General features: G+C 38.9%; 1 protein-coding gene across 1 annotated transcript; it reads right to left on the minus strand.

Moving 5' to 3' along the window:
* Window positions 1–2,695: 2,695 nt before the first annotated feature.
* On the minus strand, window positions 2,696–20,554 carry LOC121403015 (melanocyte-stimulating hormone receptor-like). The gene is made up of 3 exons (XM_041590172.1): window positions 20,383–20,554; window positions 14,048–14,565; window positions 2,696–4,827 (listed from the first exon to the last, which is right to left on the minus strand). Exons 2-3 carry the CDS (start codon window positions 14,124–14,126, stop codon window positions 3,860–3,862), a joined length of 1,047 nt encoding a protein of 348 aa, XP_041446106.1. The 5' UTR covers window positions 14,127–14,565; window positions 20,383–20,554; the 3' UTR covers window positions 2,696–3,859.
* Window positions 20,555–20,993: the final 439 nt, after the last annotated feature.

The raw sequence follows: 20,993 nt of genomic DNA on the forward strand, positions 1-20,993 counted from the left end.
GTTCCACTCTGATCCAATCAACCAAGGATGTTGGTTATACTATGATAAATAGCCAAAAAAAGTGACTTTGGAATTAATATGTCATATAAACTAGGGATGCACCGAATCCAGGATTCGGTTCGGTATTCGGCCAGGATTCGGCCTTTTTCAGCAGGATTCGGATTCGGCCGAATCTTGCTGCCCAGCCGAACCGAATCCGAATCCTAATTTGCATATGCAAATTAGGGGCGGGAGGGAAATTGCATAACTTTTTGTCAGAAAACAAGGAAGTAAAAAATGTTTTCCCCTTACCACCCCTAATTAGCATATGTAAATTAGGGTTCGGATTCGGTTCGGTATTCGGCCGAATCTTTCACAAAGGATTCGGGGGTTCGGCCGAATCCAAAAAAGTGGATTCGGTGCATCCCTAATATAAACAGAAATTGGCTCTATAGATCTCTTATCAAATTACTAGAGAACTGGCTCTGACCTGCAGGACAACTCAACATGTATTTACGGTTAACAGTATAAAATTCCTATAAAATGTTCAATACCACTATGTCAGTATGTGCCTGACTGCACTAAAGAGAGTTTTTGCCTAGATATATCAGTTGTTAGCTGTGAAATGGGTGTAAATATCAAAAATGCATCTTACCACTACTGTTTTCTCATGGATGGGTCTGTGGGTCTTGAATCATTGCTTAGATTCAAACCACTGCACACTGATATATATATATATATATAAAACCTAGCACTATTAATTTAATTAGAGAGGCAGTGATCCAGTCATAAAATAAATGTGATTTTGAGGTAGTGCCCTTATATGCCTGTCAAATTGCTCTGAATGTGGGTGCAATATATTAATGAAATACTTTTGTTTTCAACCATTTAAAAAAGAGCATCTCTTTATTTGTTATCCATTCAGCCATAAAACTTTTTGTGGAAGTGGCAAGTGCCCATGAAGGTATGTTTTCAATGAGATGGCAGTGTCAGACTGGCCCACCGGGATACCAGGAAAACTCCCGGTGGGCTCCTCATGCTGCTAAACATCTGGCCTATTTCATGGCCATTCCCTATTTCTTTCAGAACAAAGAGGCTAAATAGATGGAATAATAGAGTATAGTATGTATTTTACTATAGATTATAGTATGTAATGTACTGACAGTGGGCCCTGGTATAAGGTTTTTGGGTGGGCCCCTGGTGTCGAAGTCCGACACTGTGAGATGGTAACAAAGATAAATAAAGCTAGTTTTCAATATACAGATATCCTGCTGCTCCGTTGTGTGTGTGGGGGTGTGTTTTACACATGCAGTGACTGCGAATTTTAATCTTAGCCCTCACTTTATTTGTTTTGTGATTTTGTTCTATCGGACCATTCAGCAAATAAATACATACCTTGCAAACAGACAGGAACAGATCTGAATTAGTGTTCAAGTGGGAAAAATACCTACCAGCCAACACTCTGCTATCATATAAAGGCTTAACTTAAGGTTACATTGCCTGGTGTGGGCATCAAAAACCCCTTCTTTCCTAATGGGCCACATATGTGAGTAACAACATTTGACATGACATATGGTGCAATTTTTTTGGCTCCAGCAATGACTGGATGCCTACAGTAGTAACCCTGGTGGCTCCTTGATGTTCCCTCCAAACATCTGGGATTTCTTTACTTGTGCAAATAGCTGGAGCCAAATACTCAGACTTAATCTAATATTAAGCACAAGTGCGATTTTGTACCCTTTGGGACAGCATACACCTTGTAACCCCTGGTGAAGTGCTCTTCATCCTTGCGTTGGTTTGTACCTTTGTTAGCATATCTGGCACAAGGCACAGTACACATAGTTTTGAAGCACAAGAGATAACTGTTTATAAAGGACAGCTATCATACAAAAATTGTCTCTCCCACCAGTAACGTAACTAGAGGGGGCGGGTCCTGGCGGGGGACGTGCAGTCGGGCCCCCCGCCCCCCTCCGCCTGTCTTTTCTTGACAAGAAGAAGCAATGAAAGGAAAAGGCAACATATATAGGCAGGTAATGATAGGGGGATGAATGGGAGAGTTAAATGGTAGGTAGAGTATGTGAAAGTTAAATCAAGCAAATAAAGTAGTGGGTATAAAAAAAAAAAACAAATGGGAAGGAGGGATCTTTAAAAATATATACCACAGTGTAGATTCATCTTAATTATGAGCAAATTTGCTGCAACTGCACAATTATTAATAAATGTGTCCCTTCCAGAGAGTAAGTAATCGGTGCAGCCTTCAGAAATTTTGATCAAACTCATAATTTCTCACAATCAAACTCTCAATGCCACACTGGGCAAACCTCACATCACCCATACACATCAAGAACAAAGGTTGAACACACACACACTTTTCATACATATATACATTCTGGGTCAGCCTTCACAAAGTGCATCTGCTGGAAATCTTTATTCTACAAAAATTTCTATATATTTTCAGAACATTTAATTTAACACACACAACGCAGTGTTATCCAGTGTTTATTATAAAGGGTTCTAGCTGTATAGAATCTGATCACTTGTGTGCACAAAAAATACAAATGTTTAGCTTTCACAGGCCCTTTCACATCATGAGATGCCAATTAGTAATTATACATGAACCCTTTCATTGTGGACTTGGCACAATGAGGGTTAATGTGGTTGTAAAAATATTAATCACAGATTTCTCTGCTGGGTAAAAATTAACCTTTTTTAAAAGAGTATCACATAAAATAATTTAGACTTTAATGGACTTAAAAAAATAGTCTTAGATTACTAAAATTCCCTAATCAAATGGGAGAGATTTAGGAAAAATTAAATATGTTTTGGTATTTTGAAGATGGCTAAACCAGCAAATAGCCATTAAACCAAAAGGGGCCTGGCAATAGTGAAAGCTGTGTTCAATGCAATGTGTTTTTTTCTATACTGAAAGATAATACTCTGTGTGGTGGTCATATAAAGCAAAGACTTATCCACCAAGCTACATGGAACCCAAGGCTGTTGCTCTCCAACAAAATTAGGTCCAGAGTGTATCACAATACTTTTCTATCATAGTAGAAATATCACAAGTAGTAATTTCCATTTAGGAGAAGTAGGAAAATGCACTTCTTGGAAAATGTACTTCTCAGAATGTCTAGAGGACAGTAACTGTTACCGTATCCATGCGTCCTGGGGACAAGACTTCTTTCTTGTTGCGTAATGTGCTGCAGAGCTATTCCTTTATATAACAAAGCACATGATAGCCAAACACTTATACAACATGTTCAGTGGAATGCAGAAAATGGAGATTCTTGTAAATACTGTACTTATTGCTTTAAGGAAGTGTGATATCACATGAACAGAGGGAAACACCATCTTTGATTGACCAAACACCAGTGATTTCAGTTCTGAATGGCCTCTAGTGCTTCATTGCTCATCATTATTACAGGAGGTACTATAAAAGCCGTCATATGCAAGAATCCATCGCTATACCATGTCTTGCTGGCCCCTGTTTGAAATGAATTGAATCTAATGTCCCTTTTACTACTCAGATTTGAGTCTTTCCTACAATTTTGTACCTGAAACACGGTACGACATCTTGCTGCTCAGACTGTGTTGATGGTTTTGCAAGTGTTCTCCTGTTATCAGATGAGATACAGTTTGACCTATTACCTATATGTGTAAACCTTCTAGAGAAGAAATCAATTTAGGATTATGGAGGTTTTTTTAGCCTAATCGTAATGTTTCCTCAGATATGTTGTATTAAGCAGACATTGTATGGGAAAGTCTCAGAGTGTCATAAAATGAAATATTTATGGGGAGAGGAGAAGAAATGTGTTTAGACATTCTCATTAAACCCCAGCTGCCTTTAGCTCTCTGCCAGCACCTTCCCCAGTCTGGGTTGTCACCAAGAGCACCAAATGATTTCCTTAAGGGTCTTCCTTAGCTCCTGACTCCTGAAGGCATAGATTAAAGGATCAATAACAGAATTGCAGATGACAAGAAGGAGGTAGATGTTGAAATAATAAAAATAGCTGTGGCAAATATGATGATTAGGGCAGGACACAAACAAAGTGAGGTGGAGAAAAAGAGGACCCCAGCAGAGGAAAAAGACGCCAAGCAACCACGTTAGTGTTATGGCACCCTTCATGTTTGCCCTAGCTTGATGTGAGGTGATCCTTCTCCTCTTGCCTTTCTGCAGGGCAGAAATGCTACGTGCATGCCAGCGTGCCAGAGCAAACATGTGGATATATAAGGCCACCATCAAGGCCAACATGAAGAGGAAAAAGACAATTAGACATAAGATGACAGCACCACTCTCATGGTAGATAATGAAGATGGCAGCACAAACTAAACTGCCCGACCAGATCACAGATATTGCAATAACTACTCTGCGCAGTGTCATAATGCTGTGATAGCGCAGGGCGTAGAAGATGGTGATGTAATGGTCAATTGCAATCGCCCCAAGGAAGGAGATGGAGGTTACTAAAGAGCAGCAGATCATCGTGTCAAAAATGTAATCCATCTTTTTGACAAGCAGTGGCTCAAATTTTATAATCCCTTGCTTAAGCATAAAAATGATGAGGGTCTCACCTAGATTGCTAGAACTAACAAGCATGTCAGATGCCGCCAGGCAGCAGATGAAATAATACATGGGAGAGTGCAGGTTGTGGTTCTTGAAAATAGCAATGACCACAAGTATGTTCTCGAGCAAGCTGAACACACACAGGAACAGAAAGATCTCTTCTGGAATGTCCATAGCAATATTGGATGTGTTGGTTGGCTTAAGCTCAGTCCCAACATTGATGGTGACATTGGTGGAATTGGCTGTTGAATGAAGCATTGTCAGTGTCGGCATGCTGATCTGTGTCTCTGTGAAATAAAAATACAAAACTAAGAAACCAAGAACCATAGCAAGAACTCAGAACCCAGTTTTTGAAATGTTAAGAACTTTTTCCTTAAAGAGTAAAATAATAAATAACAGTACAATTTTATATTTGGCAAATAAAGTAGTTTTTCTCCTGCTTTAGAGGGAAGTGCAGACATCATGCAAAGGAGTTTCCAATAAACATATTCCATATCAGTTGGAGGCCTACATTTTCAATGTTAATGCTGCTAATCAACTTCTAACTTAATTTACAGCCAGTGGCAATTGGGATCTATAAGTGCTACGTAATCAATAGCTTTTTATCATTGTCAGTTTAGTAGCTGCAGAACAGCCCTAAGTTAAAATATTGGCCATTTCAAGAGTTTATCAATACAAAGTTAGCCTAGTGTTCCTGCATTATGCAAGTTAGAGATGCACTGTGTTGTAACATGTAATTGTTTATCTGGAGCCTGCAAACAGGCCCGGACTGGCAATCTGTGGGTTCTGGCAAATGCCAGAGGGGCTGCTATAATGTCCCATAGAAAGTCAGTATTTAGTGGGCTGGTGGGGGCTGTTTGGGCCTCTGTACCTGAAATGCCAGGGCCTATTTTAATTCTCAGTCCAGACCTGCCTGCAAATCTGACAATTGAATCATTTGCATTAAATAACATTTTTGCTATAACAAATAGAAATGTAAACAATATGCATTTTTCTATGTTGTTGTTGCTGCTTTTTAAGGGCTCTTACTGACGAAGGGTTGAAGCTGCGTTCCGTTTTCCTGCGTTCAGCCGCAGGGGAGCGCAGGAATAGATGCATTAGGTTTTTTTCAATGGGGCTGTACTCACACAGGCGCGTGTAGGCGCAGGAAAAATGCAGCATGTTGCGTCTCAACCTGCGTTCGGCGCCTACACTCGCCTGTATGAGTACAGCCCCACTGAAAAAAATGCGTCTATTCCTGCGCTCCCCTGCGGCTGAACGCAGGAAGAGCCCTTAAAGGGTTGTTCACCTTTGTGTTAACCTTTAGTATCATGTAGAGAGTGATATTTTGAGACAATTTGCAATTGGGTTTAATTTTTCAACATTTGTGGTTTTTGAGTTATTTCGCTTTTTATTCAGCAGCTCTCCATTTTGCAGTTCCAACAATCGGGTTGCTAGGGTCCAAATTACCCTAGCACCCATCTGTTGATTTGAATAAGAGACTGGAATAGTTAAATGTGATAGTATGATAGTAAAAATCAAAGAAAGTTTGACTGTTAAACTTCAAACCAATTGCAGAAATATTCGTTTGCCAGTTTTCTTGTATGCACTTCCGCCGTGGATGCAAAAAATGTATCCGAAAAATAAAGTTTACAAGAAAAAGGCTGAAGTTTAGCAGAAGCTCAAATTATGTGTTTATTGCCACACAACATGTTTCAAGCCTGTGAGGCTCTTGAAATATGATAGTAAGCAGTGGCCTAACTAGATATTAATGGGTCCCACAGCAAATTATTTTTTAAGCCCCCAAAATGTTAAGAGGTTGACTTGTTTTATCAATATTTATTGTAACTGTATATGAATCATGACAAGTCTGCATATTTTTTAATTGATGTATATTGCAAAGTTGCTAAAATTATGTTAGCTTTTCAAAAAGATCATTCATGTGTGTATGGAGTTCCCCTTTAATTATAATGATAACTGTAAATGCTGTTTCTGCTTCAGCCGTTGACAGAAGGGAAAATACTAGAAGGAGTCCAGAAGTCCCTGTCTGGTGCATGGGCTAGGTGCCAAGGGAACATGTGGAACTATGCTTGTTCCTTGTAATCATTAGAAAAAAAGAAAATGCATGAGCCATGGCTTTTCATATCTCATTGCAGTCCCTTGCCAAAGGTTACACTGCACATAAAGAGGTCTGAAATGTACTTCTAGGACACACAAATTAATATAGAGCAGATTTAGCAGTCCAGGTCCAATGCATGCTGTCAGCTTGTATGGGGTTTTAATCTAAACATTACCATACTAATGTGTACCATAATGTCTTTCCAACAATTGCTTCCTCCTTCACCTCTTTGAAACTGCATGAAATCAGACGCATACAACCGAATGGATCTGATGTTACACTGACAAATGCATATATTTATAAGGAATCAAATATTATCCACTGCATGAAAGTCACATGAAACTGACAAAACAAATTACTAGTGCACCAAATCGTCATGCTCCTAACAACTGCACAGACACAGGTATGGGACCTGTTATCCAGAATGCTCGGGCAGGGTCGGACTGGGGGGCCCGGGGCCCACCGGGACTGCTATCCAGGGCCCCCCTCTGGCCCCCCTACTGTGATGCGATGGCGCCGCTCGGCATACTTGCCCAGGCAGCGCGTTGCGCATGCTCAAACATCGCTAGGCGCGTATGTGCAAACGGTGCAGTTTTGAAAAACTATTGATAGAGGGGGTCTGTCCCAGCAGGGGCCCACCGGGTTTTTTCATTTAAATATTAAAGGGATACTGTCATGGGAAAAAAAAAATGTTTTCAAAATAAATCAGTTAATAGTGCTGCTCCAGCAGAATTCTGCACTGAAATCCATTTCTCAAAAGAGCAAACAGATTTTTTTATATTCAATTTTAAAATCTGACATGGGGCTAGACATATTGTCAATTTCCCAGCTGCCCCTGGTCATGTGACTTGTGCTCTGATAAACTTCAATCACTCTTTACTGCTGTACTGCAAGTAAGTGTGATATCACCCCCTCCCTTTCCCCCTCAGCAGCCAAACAAAAGAACAATGGGAAGGTAACCAGATAGCAGCTTCCTAACACAAGATAACAGCTGCCTGGTAGATCTAAGAACAACCCTCAATAGTAAAAACCCATGTCCCACTGAGACACATTCAGTTACATTGAGAAGGAAAAACAACAGCCTGCCATAAAGCATTTCTCTCCTAAAGTGCAGGCACAAGTCACATGGCTGGGGGCAATGGGAAATTGACAAAATGTCTAGCCCCATGTCAGATTTTAAAATTGAATATAAAAAAAATCTGTTTGCTCTTTTGAGAAATGGATTTCAGTGCAGAATTTTAAAAAAAATTTTTTCCCATGACAGTATGCCTTTAAGGGGTTATTTATCAGTGGTCGAGATTGTAAGGATTGTGATTTTTTTTATACCTTAAATAAACTCACAACTCCAATGTTTTCTGATTTATGATAAAACTCGAATGGGAAAAAAACGAATCAGTGAATTCGGGGTGAAAAACTCGAATAAAAGTTCGAGTTTTCGAGCGAAACCCACCAACCCCCCTGAACATCATGAAGGCTACAAATATCTTCAAATGGTTCAAGGGACCTCTGCCATTGACTTCTACATGACCTCAATAGGTTTTAGAGTATTTTTGGATTCAAGTTATTTCCAGCTTCTGGGTATAATAAATCTCGAAAAATTCAAGTTTAAAAAAAAGAATAAAAAATTACATCTTTAATAAATATCCCCTAAATAAACCCAATTGGCTGGTTTTGCTTCCAGTAAGGATTAATTATATCTTAGTTGGGATATTGTATTATTACAGAGAAAAAGGAAATCATTATTCAAAATTTAGATTATTTGGATAAAATGGAGTTTATGGGAGACATCCTTTCCTTACGCCAGAGCTTTCTGGATAACAGGTTTCCGGATAACAGATCCCATACCTGTACAACTAAATATAAGTTACCAGTTTGCTCCCACACCTATTGGTCACTTGTTACAACTAGTAGAATGAAATTCTGCCCCATGGACATCACATTAGATCAGAGCAGGACTCTCTTCACATAATGAGTTCCAGGGATCTGACAAACTTGCCGTAATATGTAGCTTATATGTAGTACAATTGGTTTCACAAAGGATTCTATCCCTTTTTATCTTTTTGTGTGTGCTTGAGTTCTATGGAGATCTCTGCAGTTTTTTCTATATCAGCTACTATTACTACTGGTAGGAAAATTCACCTGAATATCATTTTGCACATTCTGTGTATTTTCAGCTATTTTTTTTATAATAAAATTTCATGTTATTATTCAATTATTTTCCTGAATTGTAGGCACTTTTTTTTCATGGGAGAGCGATAACACGTTAAAGGTATACTGTCATGGGAAAAAATGTTTTTTTCAAAATGAACCAGTTAATAGTGCTGCTCCAGCAGAATTCTGCACTGAAATCCATTTCTCAAAAGAGCAAACAGATTTTTTTATATTCAATTTTGAAATCTGACATGGGGCTAGACATTTTGTCAATTTCCCAGCTGCCCCTGGTCATGTGACTTGTGCCTGCACTAGGAAACAAATGCTTTCTGGCAGGCTGCTGTTTTTCCATCTCAATATAACTGAATGTGTCTCAGTGGGACATGGGTTTTTACTTTTGAGTGTTGTTCTTAGATCTACCAGGCAGCTGTTATCTTGTGTTAGGGTGCTGCTACCTGGTTACCTTCCCATTATTCTGTTGTTAGGCTGCTGGGGGGGGAGGGGGTGATATCACTCCAACTTGCAGTACAGCAGTAAAGAGTGATTGAAGTTTATCAGAGCACAAGTCACATGACTTGGGGCAGCTGGGAAATTGACAATATATCTAGCCCCATGTCAGATTTCAAAATTGAATATAAAAAAACCTGTTTGCTCTTTTGAGAAATGGATTTCAGTGCATAATTCTGCTGGAGCAGCACTATTAACTGATTCATTTTGAAAAAAAATTTTTTTCCCATGACAGTATCCCTTTAAATTTCACAGAAACCGCATAAGCGAGATAGCTTTAAAATCAATGAATTATCAGCCAAATAGGCATGACTTGTTTAAATATACATTGCCAATTTGCACATGAAATATTATTTGATGTGGTGTTTCATGGCTGTTTGATGTTCAACCACTACCCTGATAAAGTGCATATATCATTTGTAACATTAAGGGGCACATTTACTAAGGGTCAAAGTGAATTCGAAGTGAATTTTCGAATTCAAAAACTTCGAATTTCGAAGTCATTTTTGGGTACTTCGACCATCGAATAGGCCAAAATTAGATTTGAATTGAAAAAAACTTTGAATATTCGACCATTCGAAAATCGAAGTACTGTCTCTTTAAAAAACTACGACTTCGATACTTCGCCACCTTAAACCTACTGAATTGCTATGTTAGCCTATGGGGACCTCCAGGAACCTATAGCCAATATTTGGCTAAGTTTTTAGAAGACAACGTTTTTTATTTGAAAATCGTTCGAATCGTTCGATTCGACCGATTTCTACGATCGATCGAACAATTTTAATTCGATTGAAAATAGCTAAATTCAAACAAAAAAAAAACTTTGACTATCGAATTTTTTCAATTCGATGGTCGAATTTGGAATTTTAGCATTTCGAAATTCGACCTTTAGAAAATGTGCCCCTAAATGTGTGTGATGAGAATAGGAATGGATCTCTGCACATACAGGTATGAGACCTATTATCCAGAATGCTCTGGATCTGGGGTTTTCCGAATAAGGGATCTTTCCATAATCTCTCCATACCTTAAGTCTACTAAGAAATTATTTAAACATTAAATCAGGAGTGCCCATACTTTACTAATGCAAGGTCTACTTTTAGTGATGTTGGCTCATTATGATCTACATCTATAATAGAATTGTTAGCATTCTGTTACATGGAAAATATTACTTAAATGTTATATTGATTTATGGGAGAATTTCCCAACTCCCATAGACTCCATCTTATCCAAATGTTTAAAAATGATTTCCTTTTTTCTCTGTAATAATAAAGCAGTACCTTTTACTTGATCCAAACTAAGATATGATTAATCCTTATTAGAAACAACACCAGCCTATTGGGTTTATTTAATGTTTACATGATATTCTAGTAGACTTAAGATATGAAGATCCAAATTAGGGAAAGATCCCTTATCTAGAAAACCCCAGGTTTTCTGGATAACAGGTCCTATACCTGTACTGTAAGTGTTTATTACTTTTATACCCAGGTTATGGAATAAGCTGTTCTTCAGGTTCCCTAAAATCTTGTAACTGCTCTTGCTGAATGAGCTATGTACTCTGCCTTGAAAATATGCAAATTGCATATCATTTCACCTGATACACCCTCAGTAGACTTCAGGGGTGAATTCTGTTTCTTCACGGCCAAGTGGAAACTATATTGTACATTTTTCTTTTGCCAAAGAAACTTAGATTCTTAGATTCTTAGAATCTTAAATTAATCTGCTAGTAATCTTCCTAATGGTCATTAGATTGGGGGTCTTATTAAAAATAACTTCTTCCTTACGAGAAGATATTGAGCCCCTTTCTGAGCCAACAAGTGATGGCTGAGGAGTCATTGTCCTCCTAACTAATCTATTTAGGCTTGATTGCACTAAATGTAGCCCATGTCTATTTAGGTCCAATATTAGCTGCCTGTTATTTTATAGATGATAGCCCACATTTTCATTTGGGATTAGCAATCTGGACAGAACATCTTCCTCTGTGCTTGTCTGATATACACTGTATCTAAATGTCTATATGTCCATTTTATTACCTGGTCTTTCTTAACAGTGACAGACACCATTAGGAATTTTTTCAGGCAGTGTGATAGATTTAGAAAACAATTCAAATATCCCTTTTCCATAAAACTTGACATACATTTTTTTACACATCGATATCTATTTATATGTATTTCTCATCATTATTTATCAGATTTCTACAAATGTATTTCTCAAAGAGTAAAATTGTATCAGTTCAAAAGTGTGGGTATATAGCATTTCAATGTGTGTGTTTTAGCAAACCTGGGGCTATATGTTGTTGTGTGGCTGTGTGTCACATGGGCGCAACTGAGTTCAGAATGTCGGCCGCATCAGATGTTTGCCTTTATACCGGCCTTTGGACATTTTGGAATGTGCAACCAGACATTTCCTGTTATATTTATAGTTGCACTAGACTAATGGAGCTAGGTTAGTAAATGAGCTCCTATGTGTCCTGCGTGATTCATGTTTGTAGTTAGGGTCATATTGAAGTGTGTTATTGTATGTTATAATATTGGTCAGTCTCTACACTTGTGTTATGACTGAAAAGTATTGCACATATATCATAAATTAGGGGTGCGCTAAATGAATAACTTTCTGATTTAGTCGAATACAATTCCCACTCCTCCTCCAAAAAATTCGGAACCCTAATTTGCATATTCAAATCTAGAAAAAGGATCTCCAAAACCGATATCAACTGAAAAACATTGTATAACATTTAGGGGGTTATTAATTGAGTTTTTGGTGAAAAAAACTGGAATTGTTGTAATTGTTCGAGTTTTCGGGCAAAAAAACTTGAACATCATGAAGGCTATTAACATTTTCAAATGGTTCAAGGGCCATTGACTTCTACATGGTGTATAGATGATGTATTTTTGGATTTTCCGGGTTGGGGTGTAATAAATCCCGAAAAAGAAAAATTAAATTTTTTTTTAACCTGAAAATCAGATTTTTTAACAAAAAAAATAAACTCAAAAATTCGATTTTTTGTGGGAAACACAACTCAATCATTAATAAATAACCCCCTATGTAATTTAAAGTCACATGGTTAAATACTTTGGTTTGAACACTAAAGATTCAGCTGAATCTGCATTCTGCAAAATTGTGGGGATAGGTCTGAATCCTGACACCTAGGGGCAGATGTATCAAGGGTCGAATATCGAGGGTTAATTAACCCTCGATATTCGACTGTGAATGATTATGCGCAATTCGTTCGATCGAACGATTCGAAGGATTTTAATCCATCGATCGAAGGATTATCCTTCGATCATAAAATTGTTAGCAAGCCTATGGGGACCTTCCCCATAGGCTTACATTGGCCTCGGTAGGTTTTAGGTGGCGAACTAGGGGGTCGAAGAAATTTTTAAAGAGACAGTACTTCGACTATCGAATAGTCGAATAGTCGAATAGTCGAACGATTTTTAATTTCGAATCGTTCGATTCGAAGTCGAAGGTCGTAGTCAAAGGTCGAAGTAGCCAATTCGATGGTCGAAGTAACCAAAAAACCATTCGAAATTCGAACTATTTTTCCTCTATTCCTTCACTCGAACTTAGTGAATGGGCCCCCTAACGTAAATGTATAGAGTGTTTTCTTACACTGGCTACATTTAAACCAACACCTGGGATATTGTACCACTCAGCTAGACAGATGGATGGCTTAATAGGCCAAATGACTAATGCTGACTGGGGTCATCAGTCAGACTGGCAAGTGTAGATTTGTCATATAATGCGTCTGTTTGCAAGCCTTCAGCCCAGCATTTATCTGGGCACGGGTAGGTGTAAATATTCTATGTTGCTGATATAAGGGGACACATATAACAAAGCTATGCGTCTGTGCGCTTTCTCAATTATTGAAAAGGTTAATGAGGATATGGTTATTCCCACACTAAAATTTGAAGCTTCCGCCCACAAAAATTGGTTGTTTTACATCATATCTGCTTTACCTTGATCTTTATCGAACTCTCGATTTCCTTTTCTCATGTATATCTCACAAGGAGATTAGTCACAGCAGCCTTTTCCCCAGTAACCCCCTTGTAGAACTGTCATCTGTCTTCCCAAAACATGTCTATTTGTATTTTGAAGCATTAGTCTTCAAAAACAAACTGCTACTGTCCTTCATTTACTAGTTTTTCCACAGGCTTTGCATGGAAACAAATGTCTCGTGGGAGATACCAAGTAACACCTAATGACAAGTAGCTGCCTACACTTGCAGTCAATATTCTTAAATTCTTAAGTGGGTTCTCGAATCTTCCTTCTATAGTTTACGAGACAGGGGGTAACAGTTGTTTTCACTGAATGCTACAGAATCCAAAGAAACTCTCTGTTATAGAGGAGATGTTGCAGCTCCTCCATATCTATCTAATTTTAGTTATTTAATGAAATAGCTATCATGTCCTATTCCCCACAGTGATCCCCTTCCTTGTAGAAAGAGATCACCGCACCCTCCTGCCTGTTTGTCAGAACTCTTTAATAATACTAATTGGATACTCAGGATTTCATAACAACATGTGGTTTGAGCAAATTGGGACAATTAGGTACATAACAGGCTACCCTTCCTCAATCACGCTCTTACTTGCAGTGCAAATACAGTAATTCTTACATTCTCGGCACACATTTAAAAAAAAGTGCAAAGCAAAATAGATCTATCAGGAGTATAAAAAAGATGTAAAATAAAGGAAATAGGCAAATAGATAGGCTGGTCTTTTTTATTTACTGCTGATTTTATTTTTATTTGTTACCTTGTAGCTTGGAGCGCGGTGAGTATGCTCTGAAGTCCGTACACCATCTGTCCTTCCTCTGCCCTAGACGTTCACACATTTGCAATCAAGGAGAACAGGGATCTCAAATGTGATGTTGTATTGTGGCTATAGTTCTTTTAAATTTCCTTCCAGCGACTATGTTCTCCAGGTTGGAAAAAGTTTTTAAAGTTCTGTCCCCTGAGTAACTGCTGGTGATTGGGGCAGTTTCCAAGGATGATTTGGACATACCAGTATACTGCGTGTCACTTCTTTATCTCTAAATATAAGTCCCTGGCTGCACAATCAGTTCGGAATACTGAAGAAGCGTATGAGTAGGATGCTGAGTGGTACTTTAAGGTTAAGTGAAAACCCCTTCGCCTTGCTGCCTCTGTCCGCTCTGTCATTCCAGTCTGTATCTGCTCATTTCATCTTGATGCACTGTGATGGTTCTGCCGGGGACTAAACAAAGAATGCATCTTTTCTTAACATAGTCCTTAAAGGCATCTCCTCAGCCCCTCCTAGAAAACAGGATAGACACACATGACTGGGGCAGCCAGAGGCTGCAAAATGTTATAAAACATCAGAAAGGATGCAATGTGCACCCTCCACCCTTTAGTAAAAAGAAAAAAAGAAAAACAAGATGCCGCTCCCTTCAAATGTCAGAATAATTCAATAAATACAAGTAAATACACCAAAATAGATATGTATTGATTCATGGAATCAATTAATAAAACCCTACTTGATATGCTTATGGCATTGCAGCTCTAGGTACTGTGTGTAATTATGCCACTTTACTCCGTCTTCTCATAAAACACATACTTTGGGTCTTGCACTTATGAAGCTGATTTATTAATATTTTTTTTAAAAAACTCCCCTTAGTGGGGCCCATAACTTGTGCTGGGGGACAATTGGGAGAGTCTATTTTCACTCTTGGATACACCTGGAAGCCTCATTTTTATTAGTGTGGGGTTTGGGGATAAACACTTGTTTGTTGTCCTAGATATTCGTGGAACTATGGAGCAGATTTACTAAAGGGTGAAGTGGCTAACGCTTTTCGCCAGAAATCACATCCACAGGGACATCGCCAATTCACTAATATGTGCAGATGACAATTCACTAGCGAAAGAGACCGTCGCTAGCGTTCGCACTATATCGCTGGTGACTATTCGCTCAGGTGAATGGTCGTTGCTCCGCAAATTCACTAAAGTGCGGATTTTACTGAATGTTACCTCTTTTACCAGAGTTGACTTAACCACCTCAGACCAGGCAAACTGCTAAAATGAAGCTAGATCTTCCTCAATCTTATGTAATTTACATCATATCCTGTGTGCCGAAAATGCATTAAAGTTGAAAAAACATTTCCTTTTTTTAAGCGGGATTGCCTGCAAAAGTCCTAACTTAAACTTTTTTGGGTTTAACATTTTTCCCCAGACATTTGAGGGCCATGAAATCTCTGCTATGAAATGCTTGCACTGAAAAAGCATTTGGCACCCAGGACGCAAGTTCGCATTTTAGTGAATTAGCATTTATTAGACAATTTAGTAAATCTGCCCCTATGACTGAATGGCTGATATATATGACAAAAAATTACTGCAGCCTTGTAGGGGGGGCCCGGGCAGAAGAGGCTTGAGCTACAAAAGTCTGAAACCACTATCAAGAGTTTCCACATTTTATATTATGCCGAAAAATACATTTTTCTATGTTGCGTTTAGCACAGCCCATTACAGTGTAAAACAAATTGTATTCAAAAACAAAGTGGCACAACTGGCATACTTAGCAAATAGTGTAAGATTTGTATGTTTTTTTAAGATTTGTATTTTTTGACTCTATTGTTTGACTCTTCTATTTTAAAACTACACTGATTTCTACCCAAGTTTACTAATATTGTGCTGGTATGTTACAGGACAATAATTTGTTGTAAATTTTGCCATAACTCTGGTAGACGTGGTTTATAAATAGCACACCCAGAGCTTTACATAAGACATTGATGCCAAAGGGCAAGGTTGGCATTATATTAAATGCCACAGAACAATCATTGTATTTCATTTTATTTTTTAATAGAAGCTGGGTTCGTGCTTTTTTTGTGTCTTCTCCATTTTAAATGTGAAATGAAAACGTAGAGCTTTGTTTCTCTACGTGGAAGAGAGGCTGGCAGGTACATAAATATTAGGATGTGAAACCAAAGGACTTAAAGGATTAAGGCTGCACCCTGAATCCTCATACCAATGGCAACAAGGTGTGACAAACGGCATGACACTGGTTCAAAAAAGGCTGCAGGGCATTCTCTTTTAATTCTTTCAGATTTTTATTTTGCTGCATTCTCTTTTTTTATATTTGCTGTGTGTCAATGTACATGGTGGTATTTTGCTTATGATTTTAGGGCACCTATAATAAAAAATATATTTCTCCCAGCAGAGGAGTAGGCAGAGGGAAATGAATAGCATTTTGTCAATAAAAAACACCAAGGAGCATAGAATTGGTCAATGTGTCTCCCGATCCTATGTCTCATGTGCCCCAATATGGTATAGTGCTTACAAAATAGGATTTTTCTTGACAAGATAATATTGGAACGCCCCATTTATTGGCTCACATTATATCCATCTGCTTTTGCCCTTGTTATTCTTTCCCAGTGTTCATACTCTTGTGCTCCTTATCCTTTTAAGATTACTGTGATGCCCACTCATCACTCTTCTTATCTTCTTTATTTAGGGGGCATATTAATCATGTGGTGTTTAAAACAGCAAGATAATACACCACATACCATCAGGCTCCGCAGTGAAAAAAATGGTATAAATAACGGTGTAATGTTTTTACACGTTTGTGACTTCCACCAGAATCGATGTAAAATAACGGCGGCAAATCTGATGTTCATATGGCATAAAACAAAACACACCCTACACAGCCTTTTACACAGCGTTTTACACAACATAATAAATATGCCCCTTAGTGTCCTTCTCAACATTCACTCTTTAACAAATCTACAATACTCTGTGTCTGTTTTGCTTGCAATCTCTTTGTACTAACAGAAAATTGGCCATCCCAGAATGATGTTGCCATTAAGCCTGCACTCCATCATGGGGGGGTGGGTCTCTCTTTTTTCACTCCCCCTAAGCCTGGCGAGGCATTTTCAGGCGACTGTTGAAAAGCGCATCGCCTCGTGTGGTTAGCACAGGCGTTTTTACATAGGCGCCCATACAAAACTGTCGCCTGCGCCGGTCGCGGCGACTGGCGCGGCGCTTTGTCGCCGCGACCGCAAACGCGTGGCTATCTCCCCGTGTGGAATAGCCCTAAAACACGGACCACGGTGGGAGTAGTTGGAATTCTACTTTTTGCAGTTTCAATATATCATCCTCTCTCTTGCTCTCTCTCTGAATGTGTGGCTTTGAAACCTGACTTCTTTTCCTCCTTTGTACTGGCAACCCTGCAATCATGCAAAGCAATTTCAAATGCCACACTGATAACCCCCTCTTTTACTTCTCGTTTTCTCCTTTGAACTCCAGCAGTGGGCAGACACATCAGCTCATAAGGATCATCACTTTGGGGAATATAGGGGAACATATAGAAGCAAATTGAGCTTAGTTTTACTCTGACAGACTGTGTCAAGCTCTAGGTTCACTCTGTGATAAGTATGCACCTTAGTCTTCACTAGAATTTGTTTTCATAGTCTTCATGCTTGTATTATGATTAGATTATCATCTTATTACATTTTTGTGCTCTCCTCCCTAAACATTTTCTATTGTTTTGATTAGGGCTGACTGCAATATTGACCTGTTACTTGTTGCTGATTATTTCAAGACCAGTCTCTTTTCCATTAGATATGCCTCTGATCCTGATAAAATGCCAATAACTGTAAGTGACTACCATGTACCCTTAAAAGTATAGCATGCTTGCAGTCAAAATGCCACCCCTGGCTAAATAAACAAGTTTCTTGCTCATACAAGTTATATACAGAAGATATCTTCGCATATGCTAAATATTTTGCTGTAATCAGTGTTGGCTAAATGACATGTGGGGCCCCTAGGCTACATCTAAACAGGACCCCCATCTAGCCTACTGCTGGGTCTGAATGTGTGCTCCTCCATTCATTTATCAAAAGGAAAGAACAGAAATAACAATTAAAAAATAAGATAGATGGGCCCCTGATCACACTGGGTCCCTAGGCTATAGTCTAGGTGAGACTTTACATTAATCCACACCTGGCTGTCATGTCTCAAGTCTGCTCTCTTTAAGGCCAAGAACACTATGGCACACTTATAAACAATAATAAATCTAGTCAATGCTTTCCATATTTGAAACCCTTCCACATCCCTCATTAACTGAATCACAATGCTTTTTACATTTGCTTCAAAATGTGGATTCTATCCACAAACAAATCACCCCCTCCAGATATAAACTACTTCCTCCTTTCTCTCCTACTTTCTCCCAGCTTCTTTTGTCATCTCAAGTCACAACCAGGCCTGGATTTGTGGAAAGGCCACCAAGGCCCGGGCCTAGGGCAGCAGATTTTACGGGGCTGCATGCTGCACAACCACACCCACAGGATGCGCAGGAGATACAATCGTTTTTAAAATTTCCTGTGTACCAATCCCCATTGCTTCGGTCCCATTTATGAAAATTTGTTCGAATAAAGGGGAGGGGATGGGGGTGATAAACGGCATCGGGCCTAGGGGTGCCCACTATGTAAATCTGGGCCTGGTCACAACTTGTGTCCTTTCACAACGCCTCCTTTTAAATACTGTGTGCTATGACTGCCCCAGCTCTTATATTCAACAGTCAGCTTCTGGAATTTTCCCCTCTTTATTCAAATAGACTGCACCAATTACCATCACTTCTCCCCTATATCTAGAGTGGCCATTATATATATATGTACAAACATGCATTTTATTTCATTATTTTATAATAACCAAAATACACACATATTCCTAAATAAATCAATGCATCTTTAAAGAAGAATGTAGTGCAATGAGGATGGAAAGGTACTAGAAGGTATAAAATGTCATGTAAGTCTTAATAAATATACATATATGCCCAGGTACATATTCATGAATGTTTGCAGTCTGATGGTGGTTGGGCCAGTCAAACATCAAAATCTCTCCCCCCCCCCTCCCCCTTTGGTGATGTAAAAGTCAGACCGGCTGTGGGTCATTAGTAAAAATTTCACTTTCAGGAATTTTAGTGGTTTTGGGTGCATGTTGGGAGGTAGGGGTTTAGGGTCAGGTTGAAAAATACTTGACCTACTCATCACTATTACGGCTGCCTGAAAATATAGAACTACCTAAGCAGCACCAAAAGTCGGGTTTATGCTTATTATTCCCTATGTGAGTGCTCAGCAACCTGATCTAAATGTAACCCTGCATATTTTTAACCCTGTATATTTGAGCTGTTGTAGCACAGAAAATAAAGTACTTGAAAAATTATTCCATCCCCTGGAAATACTGGTCCTGAAGATGACAACACTGCATTATTTAGAAACTTGATTTTCGGTGTCAGTACTGATTTAATCTAGATGGATGTCATGTAGATGGACAAGTCAGGCAGAATCTGCATTTGGCCTGTGGCCACTTTGAGAATACAAAAAATGGCCACAACTGTGTCACCTAGAATATAGTCACACACACACACACATATATATATTTATTTAATATTACTTTAAAAGTACTTTAAAATGTATTATTACATAATCATTTCAGAGACTACACTGCTAATGTTTATGAAATTACAAACATAATTAACCCCCTCTTCACATGGGCCTTACAATGAAGTGCTGGGATTCACCATTAAAAACAAACATCAGTTTTCAGATCTACAGTTAATTTAGTATAGGTATTGGTGTATATATATATATATATATATATATATATATATATATATATATATATATATATATATATATATATATATATATATAGAACAATCCTAGTCTCTACCAAAAAACATCCGCCTGGGTGCTGGTAAAATTATCACTATATTCTCATCTCACAAACCGCACAGGTGCAAAAATCAATTGCCTTTATTTCAACGATTCGGCTCTCACACGTGAGCCGTCCTCAGGAAAGTGAAAAACTCTACAACAGCGGAACAGTTTTTAAAGGTGAAGGAATGGCGCCAAATATCTGCAGATGACGCCATCATTAGTGGGTGTATTCAATGTGTAACTTGAGTTCATAATTGTAATAAAATATCAAGTCCGTGACTGCAATAATACAATAGGTGCATCAGTGACTGAGTGATGTTAATCCGTGCCAATACTCCCCCAGCGTGAGTTTAAAAAACAGCCGTCACTCGATCAGGCTGCATCCCCCGACTCACATCAGGGAAAAATTAAAAACACTTACCCCCAGGCGATCTAAGGTATGAGCCGATCTCTCCCTTGTGGTCCCAATGTAGGCAGATCATACCAGTGTAAGTTGCTGTTTCACCTATTTGTTTAATCGCTTTCCGGTTCCCAGAGACACCAGCTCATCGCTCACCCGCAGCGTCTGGCTTTAGCCCCGCCTACGTTGCCATGGCGAGCACTAACGCTTTCAACTGCGGGGAAACCGTTTACTCCGCTCACTGCTTGCAAGCGCTGATGCGCTTCTTACCCCGAGTGTGACCCTCTCTCAGCCTCAAATTGCCACTTCACTCTTTTCCCGGCATCAGGGTGTATACTGACTATATGGTCTGTGACACCCCTTCTGTCGTTGGGAATACAGTGCATATCTCGCCAAGTTGGGTCCTGGTAATGTCAATTATGGTCTGCTGGAGTATCCCCTGAGCTTATTGGTTCTCGTTTGGTACCTACCTCCATTCGCATACCTTCATAGGTCAGCCAGCGCACTGGTATGTTTAATCGACAGGGGACACTTTTTCCTTCTCGGCCTCTCACCTTTCTCCCTGGGGTATACTCATATCCTGAAAACATAAAATCCAAGATCAGAACACTTATCATTCATGAAATGTTACA

This window comes from Xenopus laevis, chromosome 4L, assembly GCF_017654675.1.
Source record: "Xenopus laevis strain J_2021 chromosome 4L, Xenopus_laevis_v10.1, whole genome shotgun sequence".
In the NCBI taxonomy this organism is placed as follows: domain Eukaryota; kingdom Metazoa; phylum Chordata; class Amphibia; order Anura; family Pipidae; genus Xenopus; species Xenopus laevis.